At 42.7% G+C, this 19,195-nt stretch overlaps 1 protein-coding gene across 2 annotated transcripts in view; it reads right to left on the reverse strand.

The window, feature by feature from the left end:
• Cad87A (cadherin 87A) overlaps nt 1–19,195 on the reverse strand; it is a 164,017-nt gene that overhangs the window by 96,343 nt on the left and 48,479 nt on the right. The window contains exon 2 of one of the 2 annotated variants that reach the window (XM_046615558.2): nt 9,996–10,043. The exons of the other annotated variant lie outside the window; for it this stretch is intronic. Within the exon in view, the coding sequence (XP_046471514.1) occupies nt 9,996–10,043 (48 nt within the window). The remainder of the gene's footprint in view (nt 1–9,995; nt 10,044–19,195) is intronic. 2 annotated transcript variants of the gene reach the window in all.

A 19,195-nucleotide genomic window follows, 5' to 3' on the forward strand; every position in this document is an offset into this window, starting at 1 on the left:
AGAAAATTTATACACGCTGCGTAAGATACGTGAATTGAATCAGTGTAGATCACGCATTTGAAAGGCATAAATTATTGCGAGACGATTAACTGTCATCGATGTAGCCAAGCCCGCGAAACGAATGATTTTATAACACGGTTTCATTTATACAAGGTATGTAGGAATTTGTAACAAAAATAACTCGTGAAATGAAATTGGTACAATGCGAATCGTCATGAACCGAATGAATTTTTTCTATTCCTTAGAAATAGAAAACTCCAGAAGTCACACATGCTTTTAATAACAAATCGTCGCATGCAGTGCAGGAATAACGACGTCGTAAACCCAACTAAGAATTCATTCGGTAGCTGATTAATTTCTGTATTCCAATTAGACCAACTCTATATAACTCGGAATATATATATATGTAAATATGAATTGGCGAATGCAATTACGTATAAAAAGCATGTTTGCGGAAATGGATGGAAGCGGCTGAATTATTCACCGTCACTAAGTGTGGTAGTTAACTTCGGTGCTTCTCAACTAATTGAATGCGCAAATGGTGAGACACGCTGACTTCTGCAGTAGTGAATCATAGCTCTGATTTAATGTTTCTCTGTAAGTTTATTATAACTTGCTAAAAGAATCCGAAGCACTACCTGTGTGAACCATTTCCCATTGCATACTGATTGTAAGGATTGAATAAAACTGCGTCGTCTCGTTTCACGACGTGGGCATTCGGTAAGAAATATTCGAAAATGTTTTTCTGAGATTTGTGCATCGCAAGCTATATCTTGTACATTCGCATAACGGAGAAACACGAATCGAATAATAATGTTAGTTTTCAATGATATTCATCTCGGATCGATATCTTTTATTAAATATCCTCTCCTCTCGGATTCTGTTGACATCGTTCATTTTCTCTTGATCTTTTCTCCTTTCTCAATACTCTACCCTTCTGTAGCGATCCCCCCGACTTCTAATTCCCGGCACATATTGGAATATTTTGAGTTACGTTTTTTTATTATTATAAACATTAGAAACTCCTGCTGTTAAAAAGCTCCGTTACCTTGGGTTCTTACTTCTTTTGGGTAACCTTTCGTCATCGGTGTGCGTAAGATTGCGGAATAATACATCATAATGTCAACCTGCTCATTCGTATATATAAAAGTCACAGAAGCATAACGACAACCGGTAATTAATTTCTGGCTCTCACCTTTGCAACGATGATGTAAGATGAGATTTCGAGTTCGATTTTTTTCAAGGCAGTAGACTGCGTAAAATCATCTCTTATACGGATGTTAGTGAGTATTATGCTGACAGGTTATACATAGGTTGGTAGCGAATGAATCCAACAAACTTTCAATTGGCTCCACACACTTATTACACAAACGTACTTAGAGTCCACGATGGGTTGTGGTGGGTATACAGTTACTACGAAAGTCGAATAATACGGTTTCTAGGGATAACAACTGCAGGTTCTTGGAACCAAGAATTGTAAAATTGTAATCGTCAACAATTGGTTGTCGAAATACTTTAAGCCAATTATGGTGGAACACGCTTGAAGGTAAAACTTGAGCTCTCGAAAATTTTCAAGTCGAGACGCGTATAATACACGAGTACCATGTCGAAAACCCAGCCACGAGTTATAGCGTAACCACTAACATAAGTGATCTTTAGATGAGTTAATTAGACGTTCTAATCAGTATTGAAGTGCCCGATTCTTTTTTTCAGTAAAACGTCGTTTTTATATTGCCCTGTTGACGTGACGTCATCACCGTAGCAGGGTCCCGGCAAACGTGAGTACTTATAAAAATATAGATACGATGAATGCTGAAAACCTGATACGAATCAAGCACATTTACGCAGCTAATTTTCAATCCAACGCTTAAACAGCCGGCATTTTGTAGACTGTTAATTAGAAACGGACTGTAACGGCCACGATGACGTAAAATTCGTACAAGCTCGAACGTTGGAAAAGGCTTGTTTCGATAAAAGGTTATCCATGCCCAGAGCCCCTGCGCTAAACTGTGTATTCATTAGCACTTTCCAATTAAACGTCAAGGTCCTTGGTCAACGCTCGCGGTCAGCGGTTAGCGGTAAGCATAGTGACCGGGAGTTCGGTTGCACGCTAACAATGTGTTGAACCAGCAGCTCGTTCCCTTCACCTTTTACTCGATACGCTACGTTTATCCGACTCAGTTACTGGCTTTATCTAAACAAGCATAATCTTGAACCAACAATGGGTCCTTCTTCGTTTCAAGTTGGATTCAACTTCACAGTAAACGGTTTGGAGAGGTCGAGTGACGCTATTGAGTTGAGTTACAGAGGGGAGCAGAACCAGCACCTTGTCTGGCTAAACAACGGCACGTTACCGTGTTACACGAATAATCAACCGATCCTCTCGTCGATTCGATAGTTTTTCTTTTTTGACAATGAATGGTTACGCAAGTCAACTGCTCCAGCCGACTCTCATTCCAGCGACATTGATGTAAAATAAGCCTATACCGAGTCAGCTGGAAAAATCACGGCCCTGGCGTAGGTATGGATTGTGCAATATATTTAGACCGGAGAACTACTTTTCCACTTCCGAGAAATCCACTTGCTTGTACTTTCATAACAGAAGCGCAAGCTTTGCCTTTTAACTTGTCTGTAAGATCATTCTCGTAGCAGATAATCTCAGCCTTTGGTGTGTGAAACTCGTCTTACACGAATTTCTAGTACTATCGCTGGAAAAATTGTTTTTCGTTTCGGATACTCAATCCGACAATAGTATTGGGAAGTTTCGATGTATGATCTCCTAAAGCCCAAAAAGGTATTGAATAGGACTATACGAATCGTGAAAATCTGATCCACGAACGAATATCAAATCTCAATCCGCGCAGCTATGACAGACTGGCTGCGATGACGTATCGGTTTATAAAAAGAAAAAGAAAAAAATAGGCAATATCGACTCAACTCAGCACGTCCCCGTGATACCACAAAGTATAAAATATATATTGAAGTATCAAATCCCAAATTGTCACCACGCGTGGGATTTTTTATTTTATTTTTTTAAACACAGAGAAAAATCTCATAAAGGTATCATCGAATCTTACTTCTATCGTTTGTCCTCTGTTTGCGAAATTTTACAAATTCTAATGATCTCCTTTTATGGAATCCTAATTCCAGGGAATAAAGCTTTTGAAAGCTTTGCAACTCGCAATCAGCTCCTGTAGAATATTTTAAATGAAGTTCAGCATTACAAAAATTTCAGAGATTTCATTCGCATCTTATTATACGAATTAAGTTTTTTTCCTACCGACTAGACTAAACAGCATAGTAATCACGCACTGCTGAATCGTCTTATCGTTAAACGCACAAATCCCTAGATTACTATCCTTCCAACATTCACGTCACGCCTACAAGTAAACTCAAATATTCCCAAAATAGATAAACCTCAGACGGCGAACGAAAAAGTAAATCATATTTTTACATTCTAATTCTAACAAGACATGAAATACACTGAACTCGCCAAGAAAGAACCGACCAAAATTACTAAAATTGGAAATTTTTTAAGGAATGCAGAATGGCATTGAGTGAGAGGTTTTCGAATACTTGAACTTGAATTCAATAGCTTCCGGATTATCCTTAGGGACAACAGGACCGAGTTTCACAGAATTACCGTCAATATTCAGGAAAATAGATAGAGAAGAACGAGATCTTAGTTGCGAAAGGAAGTGTCTTAATACTCGTGCTCATCCTTCTCCACCCCTGACCGCGGATCTCGAATTCAAGGACCATTTGAGGGTGTAATTAAAGCTCCGAGGGTTCATTGAGTTTTCGAATAAGCGCCGTTCGTCTCGGAGAATAAACGATTCGGATTTTGCAGAGACCCTTTAGAGATTGAAGAGGAGTGTGAGGACTAGTTGGAAGGAGGAAAAGCTTGAAACGCCGACTCAGTCACCCCTTATCTCCGAGCACTAAATCTACAAGCCTTGGTCCACCGGGGTCGGCTTTAAACTGTAATTAATACGTCATGGCTATCAGCTTTTCGAGGGTAATTTAGGAATGAGCGCAGACTCCGAAGCTCACGTTCTAAAAATTAATGGTCTGTTTTCCGCTGCCGAGGGTGACTTCAAGGGCCTGAGTACGACCGAAATAGTTTCACCCTTCACGCGTTAGTCTGTCCTCATCTTGTGTGAAAATATACTCAACTCTATGTGTACTCATCTTCGCACAAGTGAGTTTCAGATACTTTGTGACCACGACAAATTCCAGTTCAGAACTCTTCCACGAATTCTAAAGTTTGCTTCTAATATTACAGCGTCTAATCAATTCCATGGACTGTAGAGAGTAATATAATGTAATATTTTGAAGATCTGATACCATTAAAAAACGAACTATGAAAGCTGATAGATAAAGAAAATAAACTTCAACTTCAAAAACTTTGTATAATTTAACGCCAACTGTAGTCCAAGAAAAAAAAATTAAAACTCTTCCAAGTATTAGTTATTCCACGTACTACACTAGTGGGAAGTTTAGAGAAAAAATCAATGAAGTGAATAAGGATATACAAACAACATCGCGAAACCAACCTCCACGGGTTTAAATACAGATTTCATCTATCGCATCGACTGTGGACTGATGTAAGAAAAATATTCTTTTAACCATGTCTCCACGAATTTTATTCTGTATTGATTTGATCTAGTTCGACCTGACCTCGTTATCGATATAAAAATCGCTTACTCTTGGAAACAGCGACGAAACCGGCTGACTCGCTGATTTGATCTCTTTTTAAGACTGGTTCATCCAGCTGGCCAAAGCGTATCTGACGGAAGAAGTGTATGGAAAAGGTGATAAGGGAGATAGAGTGAGAGCGGAAAGGGTAAAGTGAAGCAAAAAACAAAAAAAGGGAGGAAAAGAGGAAAAGAGATAGGAAGAGAGAGAGAGAGAGGGAGAGAGAGAAATAAAAAAAGTAGATCCTGGAGATTTAAAAGAAGGATAGCAGGATACGCTTCGGCTTCCAAGAGTACTCTGTCAGGATGACGACCCAATGACCCAGCTCGGAGCATTCATTACAAGCCGTGGACACTGACTTCATTTGGGTTACAGGGATAATCGACAATGCCCGCCGAGAACAAACGTTACCCGGAAAAGAATTTTCACCTCAACTGAACACAATCTCGAGGTCGAGTTGTACGCCCGTGGAAGTGGTCCTTTGTTCCTTTTCTTTCGGAAACACATAAATCTCCAATTAATAGTGGTATATGCCTGTTCGTTAAATGGATTTGACGAACCCAAAATACGCCGTTTGCAATAATCCCTTCTCATATTCCAATGATGACTCTCCTCGTTCCAGTAAATCGATCCCTACTTCCCTGTATCCTCCATCTCTGAGAATTGAGCACTGTGCAGGATCACACAGGAACGCGGGGAGAGAACAGGGCAGAGCAGAAAGTACCGGATATTAATTAACCGATAAGGGTTAGACCCAGTGATCAATTTAGACCCAAACGATAAGGCCAGATAATAGATATATGTCTGCATCTTCCGGAATGAGTCAACCCGGTCGTATTTCACCCAGAGCAACACGACCCAAGGCGATGCTGGACTGATATCAAACCTTGCGATGAATGTACCCTACACTTCTCGGCACTGGGATTATTATCACAAGTGAAAAAGACCGTCAACGAGCAGAGAAATAGTGAATTTGAAATACCGACCATTGGCATTTCGCACGCAAAAAAATATTCTATACGTGAATGAATGTCGCGTGTAATCCGCATGACCTCGGAACCGGCTTCTGCTGAAATGGTTGAGGAGGAGAGAGAAATTTTATTGAGGGACAGAGAATTTTTGCTGATCCAGGGAATCCTACCGGTCAGATTTCTGTCGACTGGGTAATTTCGTCGTCGTTCACGCACCCCGATTTCGGAGCTATATAGATAGGGATATACGAGTTTTTCGCAACGAAAATATCACGCGCGAACAGTTCTGTTTTTTATTCAGTGCAGAAGAGAGGTTTCGTACTAATTTCGCGCCCGGCACTCGGCTCTCCCAGTATGCCTCGCGTACAAACACGAACCGATCTTGTCAGGCAGAATAACGGATAATCGTGGTTAACGTATCGCTGATGCGTTCCGTCTGTTTGCCGATAGTCCAATTTGACAAGCACATTTTCGCCGTGACAACGGAGAACCGGGTCGAGGGGCAGGGGTCGGAGGAACTCGGCTGACATTTGGAGAAAACGGGACGCCGGCCAAGCTGGCCATAAATCCTGACCGTATAACATCCCGAACATCTCCATGCTTCATTAATAACACCCCCGTGACGCGTGTAACCACCAAGGTACCAGCTATAAGGTATCTCTGTCCCAGCTACCTACCCTCCCACACCGACACCATTCCATTTCGCGGTTGCCACAATTTGTCCTGGTCATTGGTCACGAGCGGAGCTGGTTGTTTCGTTACCCGTAGCCACCTAAATTACGCAGATCTGAGCCCTCTGCATGAAAATTTTCGTCCAACGACCAAGATGAAGATTGCTGCGCGTCCACTCAATTATACTACCATAACCGGCGTTTCGCCAGCGAGAACAAACGTACGTCATCGGTCATCCGGTAATTCGATTCGATTTTTTGGAATGAATATTAGCGCGGAACTCTAAACTTTGCAGGGTGAGTAAGATCTGACGAGTGAGCATCTCGTAGCGAGATGAATTGCATATCGTTAGATCAATTTATTCCCTGATGCGAATCAAGCCAATAGTGGCCCAAACGTAACGACCGACGTCTCGCTCACTCGACTACTTATGTTAGATCGACAACGAGCCACTATACTTTTGGCCGTCTCTCTTTCTCTTCCTCTATCCCTCGGTCTCTCTTCTCTCGCTGAGAGGTTGAGATGAGATCGACGGAAGGACGTCGCGTTGCCTTGGAGACGGTCACATTGCCCGCCGTTTTACGGCTTACGACGAGGGTGACAGCGAGTGTCCACTGTCAATCAGGCACATTGAGTTCGCCCAATGACGCGAACAGGGGGACAGAGTAGATTTACTCCGTCCACTTGACCATAGCACCGATGGTGGTGGGCAATTTGAAAAGCGTGTTCATCGAACGTGTCGTGAAATTCGAAATCCACTGGATCAATACCCTTCTTCCTGTTTCCTGCATGGTCACCGATATCCTCGCGCAAATTCTGACGCCAAGAACGACCGCGACGCTGCCTCGCTCCCCTGAATTCCAAGCTAAAGAGAAGTTCACCAAGCCGGAAGGTTTGCCGGCACGTTTCAAAGATCGGGAGATGAAACGGGGGTAACGAATGCAAGATTTCATTAACCCATTGATTCAGTAATTTTCATCTCAAACGTTCCGAGCGATCCTTTTTAACGCCCAACCAACCCTCGATGAGAAATAGAAGTGACGCGTTCAACAGCGGCTCGAAAGTTTCATCGTTGAATAAAGTTTACTGGGGTGAAAATTGAATCTATTGTAACTGCGTGGCCATTACTTGGACTTTTTTCAGCCCATACGTTGCACTATCCGCCGCCATCTGCAATGCAGGCACCGCTCTGTTAACACAATTTTACTGCACCGTAAAAACTCCGAAAGTATAATTGTACACATCGATCAGCCGTCTTTCCAGATTTTTTTATTTTCAATTTTATGCACTTGCCCATATACAAAATCGACTATATAACACAATAGAACAAAAATAACCAGACTTTATTCTCTAACTGAACATAGCAGTGTACGAGTAGTATTCGTCAACTTTTCCACTTTGAGTTACTAAACAGCCGCTTTCACAGCCTGACCATGATAATCACGGTTGCTCTATTTCGCCATTACTGAAAATTTTTATTTCACCCAAAATCTCCGAGTCGGGGAAAAAGCTTCCGGTGCTTATCGCGCCTCGTGCGTTCCGCCGGAAAAATACTTGAAAGGTGGACTTGCTGAAGGTGCACCGGGACATTTGGGTGACGGGTGGGACGTATGACGCGAAAGGGTTAAAAAGGGTTATACCCGTATCTTGACCGCGAGTCAACGGGTCTGCGCTGACCCGTGAATAACCGCCTATGGGACTAGACCCACCACATTGTTACGTTATTATTTTCTTCGGGTAGAAGAAAACAGCTTTTGCCAGTTGCCTGGTACAGGGAAATGGAGGCTCTCAGGCTTATGGGATCCTTGGCTCAGAGGTAAGTAGTGCCTACACTCGACTTTATGAACGCCCGAAAAGAATAAAAATAAAAAGATAAAAAAAAGAAAAAGCGCAACGCCAACTCTCGTTTTTCTGGAACCGGTTTCACTTTTCCTTCATCTAACCATTAGACTTTTTCAACCCTCCCGAGAGATTAAACTCTCGCCTTGACGACTTACACAGTTTGATCAAGAACTTTGTTTTTGTCATCCTTCGTTCTATATATAACATGTTCAATCATTTCTTCGAAAATCAGGTAATTATTCTCTCACCACAATTTTCCCGTCGGGCGAACTGATAAAGACTAAGTGGTCCGAAACAATTCTTCGCCACGTTACCGGCCTGGTAATTCGATGCCAAGTAACGCGAGCGAGAAAACGTTTCGTGCGAGGATGGCCCAAGATTTCCGGTTATACCGCGCTTCTCTCTCGTCGGACAACAAAATAGAGGACAAGCCCGGAGGTTTCCGGCTACACTCCCGTTAATCCCGCATCCGAAACACAACACAATTCGAGGATAAGAGGGCTTGAGAGGGAAAGCACCCTCCTCCTCCGACGTAAGTTCCCACCTGAAGCTCGGAGGGTTCATTCCTCTCGCTTTGTCTACTTAGCTGTGTTTTATACAGAGGCACGAAATTACCATGTCACACGAACCGTATTTTGTCTTGAATAAATTTCGAACGAAAGAAATCCCCTCGACGAAAAAGAAAATTCTTGCTTCTGTTCGCCACGAGCTTCTTTGTCGAGAAGCTAATTTGACGCTCTGCGCGAGTTAGCCGTTTGGGCAGTAACTCGTGACGTTGAAGCTCCCGTTTACAAAAGCAGTGACACACTCGTAAGGCTGATCGAAAATACATACCACTGCCCCAAGACAGTGTTACATGCAACGTGTTCACCTATGCCGTGTGCAAACTGGCGAGGAAAAGGGCAGTATGGGTGCACGAGTGTGGCACCAAGCTGGAGGGTATATTTGCTCGAAAATTCCCCCCTCTCCAGTTCCAGTCCCATCGTCTGTTATTACAAAACTTTTCCCTGTAGCCAAGACTCGACCTCATCGTATATCCCAGTGCAAGAGTTATTAACTTTTCGCAATTTCGTGCCTCGGCGTCGGGTTACCTGGCTTCAAGTCCTTGATCTCTCGTTCCCCGCGCTGGATATCCTTTGCTGAGCTTTATCGAGGGTTGGAAAAATTGTGTTTGTCAGTAGGAATAATATGCCTGAGATGAGGCGTTACCCCCGTCAGATTTCTGTGCATGCGTATATCTCTGTATACCGCGCAGGTGTAAGAGGCCATTATCAGTCGGGTTTGGTCCGAATTTTTTCATTCTTTTTAATCATAATTACTGTAACTGCCGCAACAAGATTAACAAGAGCAAAAAGGTCGAGTCTCTGCTTTCTCTGCGTACAAAACATGATGAAAATAACAATAAATGTATTTCTGTCATGGGTTTGTTTCGCCGTGTTCGCTGGTTCGACCCGCGTGAAATGTTATTAGAGCTTGAGTCGATAACTTGATAGTCTCAACAGGCCATTATTTAGACGCGGTAACACGCAATAGGGATTTTCGTTCGAGCGCACGGGGCATAAAGATTTGTCATTACGATTATTAATAACGTGTTGCCCCTGCAGCGACCAGTTATTACCTAGAAGTGATATCACGCATTGTGATTTTTAAAAAGGGATTAAAACGGTCATGCACATTCGTCCATGCTTTAATCTTATCGAACCATCCAAAGTAGTAACCATTTACTGCAGCTCGTTCTGTGTTATACTATATCAGTGTAAAATTGTTATTCCTATACTTATTTCATTCAATTACTTTTAAACATATACTTACATTTGAAACGAGCAGAAAGTCGCCTTGAGCATGAAACTATGGCCAAGCCTGCAAATAAAATAGAAAACGAGATTATTATCGACAGCTTGGAAAACGGATGAAATACTTGAACCCTCCGGTACATCAATAACGTTACAGAAAAATCAAATCTGCAGCTGGTAAATCCATAAAGACTTAATCCAGAAATATTTCCACTTCTTTTCACCGTAAATAAAATACAAAATTTTCGTATACGAGAGAGATAAAATAATGTACTTTCATTACCTAATAATCATACCAAGGAATTATGGGAAATCGGGTATTCCCGCTGTAATACGCAACGCAGGTGGAACACCGCATATACATAAACGTTATACTAATGGAGAATTGAATGATATCCAAAAGTCACGTGCTGCCGGTGAGTGCACAGCCACGTGACTGCAGTGTATAGGCGCATACCATATGCCATGCCGGCAGTTTTTCTTAAACAAGGCACGTACTACGTAACGTCCTATCCTACCCTCTCCTCTCCTCTCTTTTCTCTGTCCTGGTCACCGTACCCCCCTGACGTTTCGCACCCTTCGCGCTGCGTATGGTATTTCGAGTCAATGTGCCGGAAGTGTTGCCTTATTTCCGCGCAACACCGAGCACGCGATTGGATAGGTAATTCATTTATACCGGTGTGCAAAGGTATACGTAGGTATGCAACGTTTCTTTACCGCCGGCCATTTTTCAGCCGAGAAATTATTTCGCATGAACTTTAATCGAGGTTGGTGTATAAACTAGCCGGGTTCAATGGGGTGCATGCACTCCCCCTGCTAATGGCTTGGAGTAGTAAGAGCTACGGCCATTTTTACACTCTGCAGCTCCTTTCATTCGCTGCAAGAAATAGTAGAGCTATACACACATCGACGATAGGTCGGCGAAGGATATTATGAGAGGTAATGAAAGGGTAACATTACCCGGAAAAAGGATACCGGATACCAAGGGGCTGCAGCTACACCGCCTCGTCTCAGAGAGAACGTTGACTGACAAAGGAGCTAAGGCGAGAGCGAGGAAGGAGCCTGTAGTGCGTTCGGCTAACAACAAGAACTAACTTCCACTCCCGGCTGAACCTTGATTAGAGCGCTCGACCGGGAGGCGTAGTTATAACTTTTAATTACTTGTAAGTAATAACTCGATACGCCGATGTTCACCTGATATTAATCTGCGTTATCAGGCACGAGGATCACACCCTGTGCTTCGAAGATTCCTGTTTCTGTCGAAACCGTTCTCTCCAATTAACTCAAGCTTCAAGACTTGCTTACCGTCTCTAAGCTGTCAATGAATCGAGATACTAAATATTGACGTTTCAAAACAGCTGTTATACTTTCATCATAATATCATAATCCAAGATAATAATATTGAATTTGAAACTGAAATTGAAAACTACCGCATTCGCCGTACCAAAAGTTTTAATTATATATACACCTGGAAAATAAAGAGGGACGGTTTATTCGATATTGTTGCGAGTGAAGTACCCAACGTAGCGCTGAACTCGCTCAAGTTCCGAATGCGAAGAACCCTGACGGAGAATTTAGGGGGACTCGCGGGAAATCTTTGGCAGGGTGCTGCTAATTTTCAGGCGACATCTGGCGCCAATATCAAAGCCTACGCGGAGAGAACGATGTGGTCCAGATCGTCGACCCCACACCCGCGTTCTCCTCTCGTTCCTTGGCTATACTGCTACACGTGTGTTTATGAGCACTAACTGTCATCGGCAGACGCGCACGTGCACCGGTGCTTCGTGATTAACTCGGCGTCGCAGATGATAGGGACGTGTCGTGTATAGTATCGTTCCTTTTGAACTCACCCACGCCTGCAGCGCCGCGCCGTAGTGCTTGTCGCGAAGTATGACGATATTAATTAATTATCTCGGATCTTGGCGTCAGTTGTGCAATAATTAGGCACAAGTTTGAATCTTGCACCGTCGGTTCATGGATGGCACAAGGTTTTTCGATTGTTCTTCTGCGCGTCGTTTCTGGTGATTCAAGAACTGTCCGATAGTATTAACGCATCAAACATCACAATTTTCTCAGCACCGAGGTATTCGTTTCTCATGATTTGTCTTGTACAAATGACATTCTTTGACATATTCAGCAGACTTTAAGAGGTTTAAAAAAAATAAAATAAAAAAAACCTTCAACGAGCTTACGATAATAACTTGTTTGAATTCAATCGTCAACTGTAGGTACTTCAAAAAACTCTAAGACTCTACTAACCAAAAGCATCGGAATTATTAAATGTGTTCCTTTTATTTTTCTTTTCACGATTTGCTAATTTTTTTTTTGTTCAGCGACTACTAGATATTCACGAACAAATTTAATTTTTGCAAGGATTTCAGGATTCAAAGAAAAATATCTCCAAGATCCTTGAACACTCTGGAAAATGAGAAACCAATCCTTACGCGGCATTTTCTTGATCTAATGATACCAAATGAATTCAATTAATCCCCTGCGATTTATATCCATTGAAGTTTCGTGAGTAGTATAGATATAGTCTTCTGGTGTCGTAGAACATTTCCCAAGTTTCCCACAGACGAGCGACACAACGACATGACGTCTGCTTACTATCGCTGGCGGATCAAGGGTCAAGGGAGGCAAAATCCATTGTTGTATGTAATTTGTCGGCGGAGAGAAGACGGGCCACGATCAAGCTCAACCCATTGAAGCCCGACGGAAGCTCGCCGTGCAAGCCCTATAAATGCTTATATACCAAGTCGAGTATTGATGTAGCATCCGTGGCCGTCGGGAATGACAAATTCGTAAGTCCCGTAAGGGATGTAGTTGCTGTATGGAAGGTTTCCGTGGAATTTTTATTGCCAACGATACAATGCTGTCCCGCAAACGATTTTGTGAGCGCATTTTTCGCTCAAAGCCGTGATACGGCAATATGTATAAAACCGAGCTCCGCGCGCAGCATTGGAAATACTGAAAAAATACTTAATGCGCAGGTCTGTGTAAGATTTTTATAAAAGTAGATTTTATGCAAGTTATTATTGAACTGCTAGTTGTAGTCTGGACCCTTTCAAAATCAATTTTCATCTAATTGAACTCCTTGCTATACTTCAGTTTGTAGCTTTACCTACGTTTCATGTTTTCAGAAAAACAACCCAACATCCGTCGCAAATTTATAGTATAAACGTATACAGGTATATCCTTATTTTAGTCTCCTGCGATAACGTTTACACTTATGATGACCAGTGCTGGCAAATCTTACTTGTAGCAACAACGAAAGGGGGGTATAAAATGCGCATGCAGTTTCTGTACGCCTGTGTATAAATATATTGTTCGTAAACGAGACGTAGCTTCTAATTCCTTTCTTTCGCAATCCTGTTCAACGAGCGGAATCGAATTAGTATTGCCTACTCAATTTAAAAGCTATTTTAAACCATATTTATGTATAATCATACACGTATTTTAAAAATAGTATTTTAAAAGGCAGATTTTTTTTCTCTGGTAGAGTGGCATTTTCACTTCAAGCAATATTTCGTGTAAAAATATTGACCGATCAATTTGATGATTTTATTTAAAAAAATAAAAAAAAAGCATTCTTGTGGTAACTTATCGGTTAAAATATTATCAGTTCATCTACGTTTGCGCTCTGTTGTGGCATGAGCAACTTTTCTTCTCCTCGAGATGCCAAGAATTTGATAATTCGCACAATTTTCAGGGTTTCTATGGGCAAACGGAAGAACTTCTGCCATTGTAGCTCGTCGTAATGAAAGACCAAGGGGATTGATGAGACTGCGGGGAGTGAAGGAACGAAGAAATTATACGAAGGCTCTGCAACGGGGAAAATAAGGAGGAGAAAAAAAAATGGATAAAAACGGGAATAAAGAAAGAGAGAGAGAACAAAAACGTAAAACCAGTAGGAAATTGCCGAGTTTAATTTAAATCGCTTTTGTCTTTCAAGGAATTCGCCTTAGGATCGCTTCTGATACGCCCATTAAGCATCCCTTCGTTAAATACGACGATAAATAATTCTTTGTCCGGTAAAAAATTCGGATAAAATAAAATTCCTTACAGAGCAATGCTTTGACAAACGCTGACAGCAAAATCTAATTAGGCGGAGACATATCGCACGGGGATCTCCTTTGTTGTTGCTCACTAAATCGCTATGAAAGGGTTCTCTTTTTACCCATAAAAGTAACCAACGGTCATTCAAAGCAGCTACGCTACGCGTAGGTTCTTATCCTCCTTTCGGGGTGCCCGGTATTATACGTATATCTTGGAAGGGGTTTCCTTTGAAGAATTGATAAAAGGCTGAACATGGTCTGCGGAAGAATATTTTTTACCAGTGCAATTTTCTCGCGGCGCGGTTGACTCGTCTTTTCAAGTATAATCCAGCGAAGATTCGCCACTCCACACAGACGCTCACGTTTCGGAATCGGAGTAATAATACAGTCAAAGTCAAAGCGTCGTCGTTGGGAATAAAATCTTTTGGTCCTTGTAATTACTTTTAACATACCCTTTCACCGAGAGAGCTAGTTACAGAACCAGACTTGGCAGATGCTCATCGTTTCGCAGCGTCGTTGTAACATTGTGTACACCGTAAATGATCAACAATTCTACTTCAAAAAGGTGAGGAAGGTGGCGAGGGAGGTGAACTCTCCAAGTTTCTAAGCGTCGGAACGTGAAGAGAATCCGCGTATAACCTATCTGGCATATAGGTATGTATCGTACGTATACACGTAGTGCCGTTGACTGTCGTTTATCGAACTCGGAGCTATACCTACGTAAGCTCTGATTTTCAAACGGTTGACTTCTCAACGCCACGGGGAGTCCGAGTGAAGTAGATAAGCGGATGGTTAATGCAGCTTGACTATCGCTAACGATTTCAATTTACCTACTCGACAAGTGGCCCATCAATATTGATAAGAACGTTGTACAGAGATAGCTTTTTTCCAAAATAATCCCGTGCCATTCAAGTTCGAGTTATTTTGTTCACTTTGATCAGCTCCCGACGACCGCTCCGTTTCAATCAATGAATATCACTTGTACTCTTCTCATCTTCCTTTCTACCGACCCTTGGCGTGTTATATTCGCAGTTTTCCCAGAAGTAGCTCTATACAATCGTTCGGGAAGCCCAGAAGCCATCGCATGACAGTATCGCGTATCCCGGGGCAAATTCTTGAGGCTCATCCTACCTAAGAGATTTCTAGGGAAGGGCTTTTGTCCGCGAGAACCACGAGTCACACCGCCTTCGGGCCTTGAATCCACGAAGAATCTCCTATAATTCAGCGACACAAGTGGCAACAATCTAATTTCACGCGTGCACGTTGACGTAGGCATTTCAGAAAGCATGGGTCGAAATTGGAACCAAAGAAAAATAGTACCATTGGCGTCTGATTGCAGTCGCGAAACCCTCAATTCTGTCCGACGATATAAAAGAATTCATCAGCTATGCAGGTAATCAGCATCCCTTCCTCATCTTGCGATCATAGCAATTAACAACGAATCGGAAAAAGTTTACTCGGGATAAAAACTTTCACCGCGGGATATACAATATTATAACGCGTGAAAAACAAACGACAGTTAACCAACTTTAAAGTAACAAAATTTCTCCAGTCCCAACGAAATTGAGATCCTACTATTTACACTCCCTCCCACCGTACACGCTCAGTTTCCGTTCCCCCAGCTAATTTTTTTCCCGAAACTTAACCCTCCATCCTCGCTTCAGTTGCAGGCGTATAGCTGGTACCGCGAAGCATCGAAACGAGCCAAGAAGTGTCCGCACTCTTCAGCGACGGGACTAAAAAGTTGTTTCCCAGGAAGGGTGGGCGGAACACTCTGCCTTCGCAGACGTGTTTTCCTGGATCTAACAAGGGCTCAAGATTTCGTAGACTTTTTACACCACAGCCGACTCGCTCGCTCTCGGGGCGTTCCCTTTGTGCGCGCGTTGTATTATTTCGACATTCCCTTAGTGGCGGGGTGAAATCCACCAAATTGATACACGCAGGTTAGTCCTGCACGCCCAGGCACGGTGTTTGTTTCCCGACAGCGCGGAGAGCGTAGTACACGCGTTGGTCGAGTTTGGATTTAGATAGGAGGGATTGACGAGCCGTGAGTTGTTGGAATGGCGAGCGGTGAATTCGCTATTTCGCCTATCAGATCCGGACTGTCGCGCATGTAGCAGAGATTCTGCGGCGGTCGGTACGCTCTGATGGATGGAGCCGTTAACGCCGACCGCCGAATACGTACAGTCCTCTGAAGTTGAAATTAAATCGTCGACTGTGATCGTTGTTAATAATCAAAAATAAAAAAATTAAATTAAAAAACGCGTATACGTATTTCCGCACAATCGAAACACCGAGGCGGTTATTTGACGAGCGAGAATTTCCGCGATGAAACACGGTAACGCTGTTCCTTCGCACAATTATATCTGAGTGCAAATTATAAACCGGATTCGTTAACATCGGGAAACTCGTACCAAAAATAAACGGATGTAATACCGTAGGTTCAAGCATCCTGCGGAAAATTGCATCGAGAATCACACCCGCGCGATTCAGCGACAGCAGCTAATTCAGACGCATGAGGAAACGGAGGGATAAATTTTCTTTTCGGAACAAGCGGGCTGCATTGATTGCTCGGATTACCATTTGTTCCGGGATATGGGGAATGAAATGCAGAATAATAACGAAAACCCTGATCTGCAAAATCGTGTCGCAGAATCGGCCGAGTTGCGCTAAGCACTGCGGGGATAAATCCTTTTTCTCCTCTCTCTTCTTCTCTACATTGATTATAGGCGCTTTCCCCGGAGCAGGTATCGCGTACCCATCTCATACCTCTCTCTCTCTCTCACTCTCTCCTTTTCGTATATATATATAGGGTGCCCCCAACTAACGAATGGGCTTTGCCCTTTTGCCGATGCCAGGTAGGCACGAGCATGTATATGTGTCCATACAAACCCATACACACACATACACACACACCATGGATCGCAAACTCGGCGCGATTTTTCACGCGTTGACTTGAATAATTTATCGCTGCTTTAATTGCCCGACTGGAGCGCCGTTAGTAATTCCGGTTATTTATCATCACTCGTCGCAAGAAAAAAAAAAAAAAAAAACCGAGACGGTGTTCCGCAGGCCTTTTGGAAATTGTCGCAACTGAACTGCTAGCAATCTTTAGCCACCTGAATTTCTATATCCTTCGCCACAACGTGTAACGAGACAATCATATTCAAGAGAACGCATCACTCTAGTGCATTACGCGCAACGAAAGTACCTGCAGTTGCTGATTGTTCGCCACGGAGAAACTTTCACGATATATATCAAGGCATACAACGTGGGACGTATGACATTTTTCATACGTTATACTTACTTTCTTCGTGGTAATAAATACACGACGTAAACTGTACGGAAAATAATTTATCTACAGCAGCTGCTAAAGGACAAATTCAAAGCTTAACGACTCTTCGCGGCAGAGTTAGTATCACTGAAAAAGTATAAGAGTTCGTTCGAAGTAGCAAAGTAGGTACCTACATAGATATAGTCGAATACGCAGGTATAACGACCTGTTATAGCAGTGCAGGTGTAACGGTCGCCTATCCAAACTTATGTCAACATTACCCTACAGCGGTCTGTTAATTCCACGCCAGACTTTCAAACTATCCGTGCGAATATAATGGCGTACACACAATTCCCGCGGTATTTAAATTACGTGAAAAAACAGCAGCTGTCCCTGCTGTACGGTTTACATATGCCGAGTTTCCGAGCTTTCGAGCATTCCAGCTTGGCTAACGACGTATGCGAATTGATTATTGCGGACTTTCTGCACTTCGTTCCTCCCCATTTTAGGGTGACGATGGCCACTCCTGGTTATAGGGAGGAACCGAATTCGTCCAACAATTTTTGGGTTAGGTACTCGATTAATTTCATATGGTTTTTTATTTTCTCCCTTTTAATAACTTCTGTCACACCGACGTTTGCACGACGAAATTTCAATTTCGTTTCATATAATATCGCGACACGGGGTTACGTAACACGGTTGTATTTCCTGGACTAGAAGACTGGATTATGCATGTTTTCAGCAAATAGTAAGGAAACAATACGTATAGGTATATATCATTGCTATTCACATTTCGTAGAAATATTATTAACTTCGCGTGGTCGGTTGAATATTTCTTCAACATTCGGAACACTTCAAAGCGGTAACCGCAATTGCGGTTTAACGAGAGCTTGGACACTGAAAAATATATTTCCCGTGAATTTTTATCTCAGAGAGGGTCACACTTAAATGTCGATTAGAAATTCTACCCTTATTCCAGAGCTTTAGAAGCACCATTTTTCTTCAAGTCAGCTGCAACCGCTCGTTTTTATTATTACTTTAAAACATAGGACCCGAAAATAAAATTAGCTATTAGTCAGGTTTCTTAACAGATTTGAATAACTTTTGATAAAACCAAGTCGCTATTGACGGTGTGATTTAAACAGTGAACTTGGTGTAAAAATCTCAATCGGTGTATAACTGCGGCACGTGTCAAGAAGACGATTCCAAATCGAAAGTGTTTAATCTTATAAAAAAAAACCAGACTGAAAGTTAGCGAATAGAGACTTTTGGTGAAGAAGCTTTATAAAAACTTACGCGAAATCCCCGTAGATATATTGCAAGTCCTTTCAGGGGATACCTCATTGGTTTATTTTATTTTTACTCAATTTTTTCGCGGCGGGCGAATACTCGACATAGGTAATAAGTAACTTTACAAAGTACCGAGTGACGTTTATTTTATCGGTGTAACTTTTAGTTCGAGTTTCCCCGGTCAAACGAATATTGCAAATCAATTCAAACGCAGTCCTAAGCAGACCATCACTAAGCAATCCCGTGAAATTTCGTAGCCCAGATTCGCAGTCGTAATGCCGACTTTGGGCGTTTCCGTTCTCCCTTTCTCTCTCCGGCTTCCATCTTTCTCTTTTGCAAGTCCCTGGGTTTCAACCCTTTCACCGCTGCGGGAAACAAATGAAAACCGTGGAGCACGGCTGTCGTCAGAGGGTAGGTGAATAACAATTGGCCTGGTTCGATCTCTGGGCGGACAACTCGGCGGCATTCACAGTGGGATGCGATCGGACGGACGGACGGACAACGCGTGTGTCCCTAACGACCGAACGGACTCGGAACGAACGAGGCGGGGCCAAGTTTCGACACGAAACGATCGTCCCAAGGGGCGAAGAGATAACCGAT

The sequence above is a fragment of the Neodiprion pinetum genome, chromosome 3 (assembly GCF_021155775.2).
Source record: "Neodiprion pinetum isolate iyNeoPine1 chromosome 3, iyNeoPine1.2, whole genome shotgun sequence".
In the NCBI taxonomy this organism is placed as follows: Eukaryota; Metazoa; Arthropoda; class Insecta; order Hymenoptera; family Diprionidae; genus Neodiprion; species Neodiprion pinetum.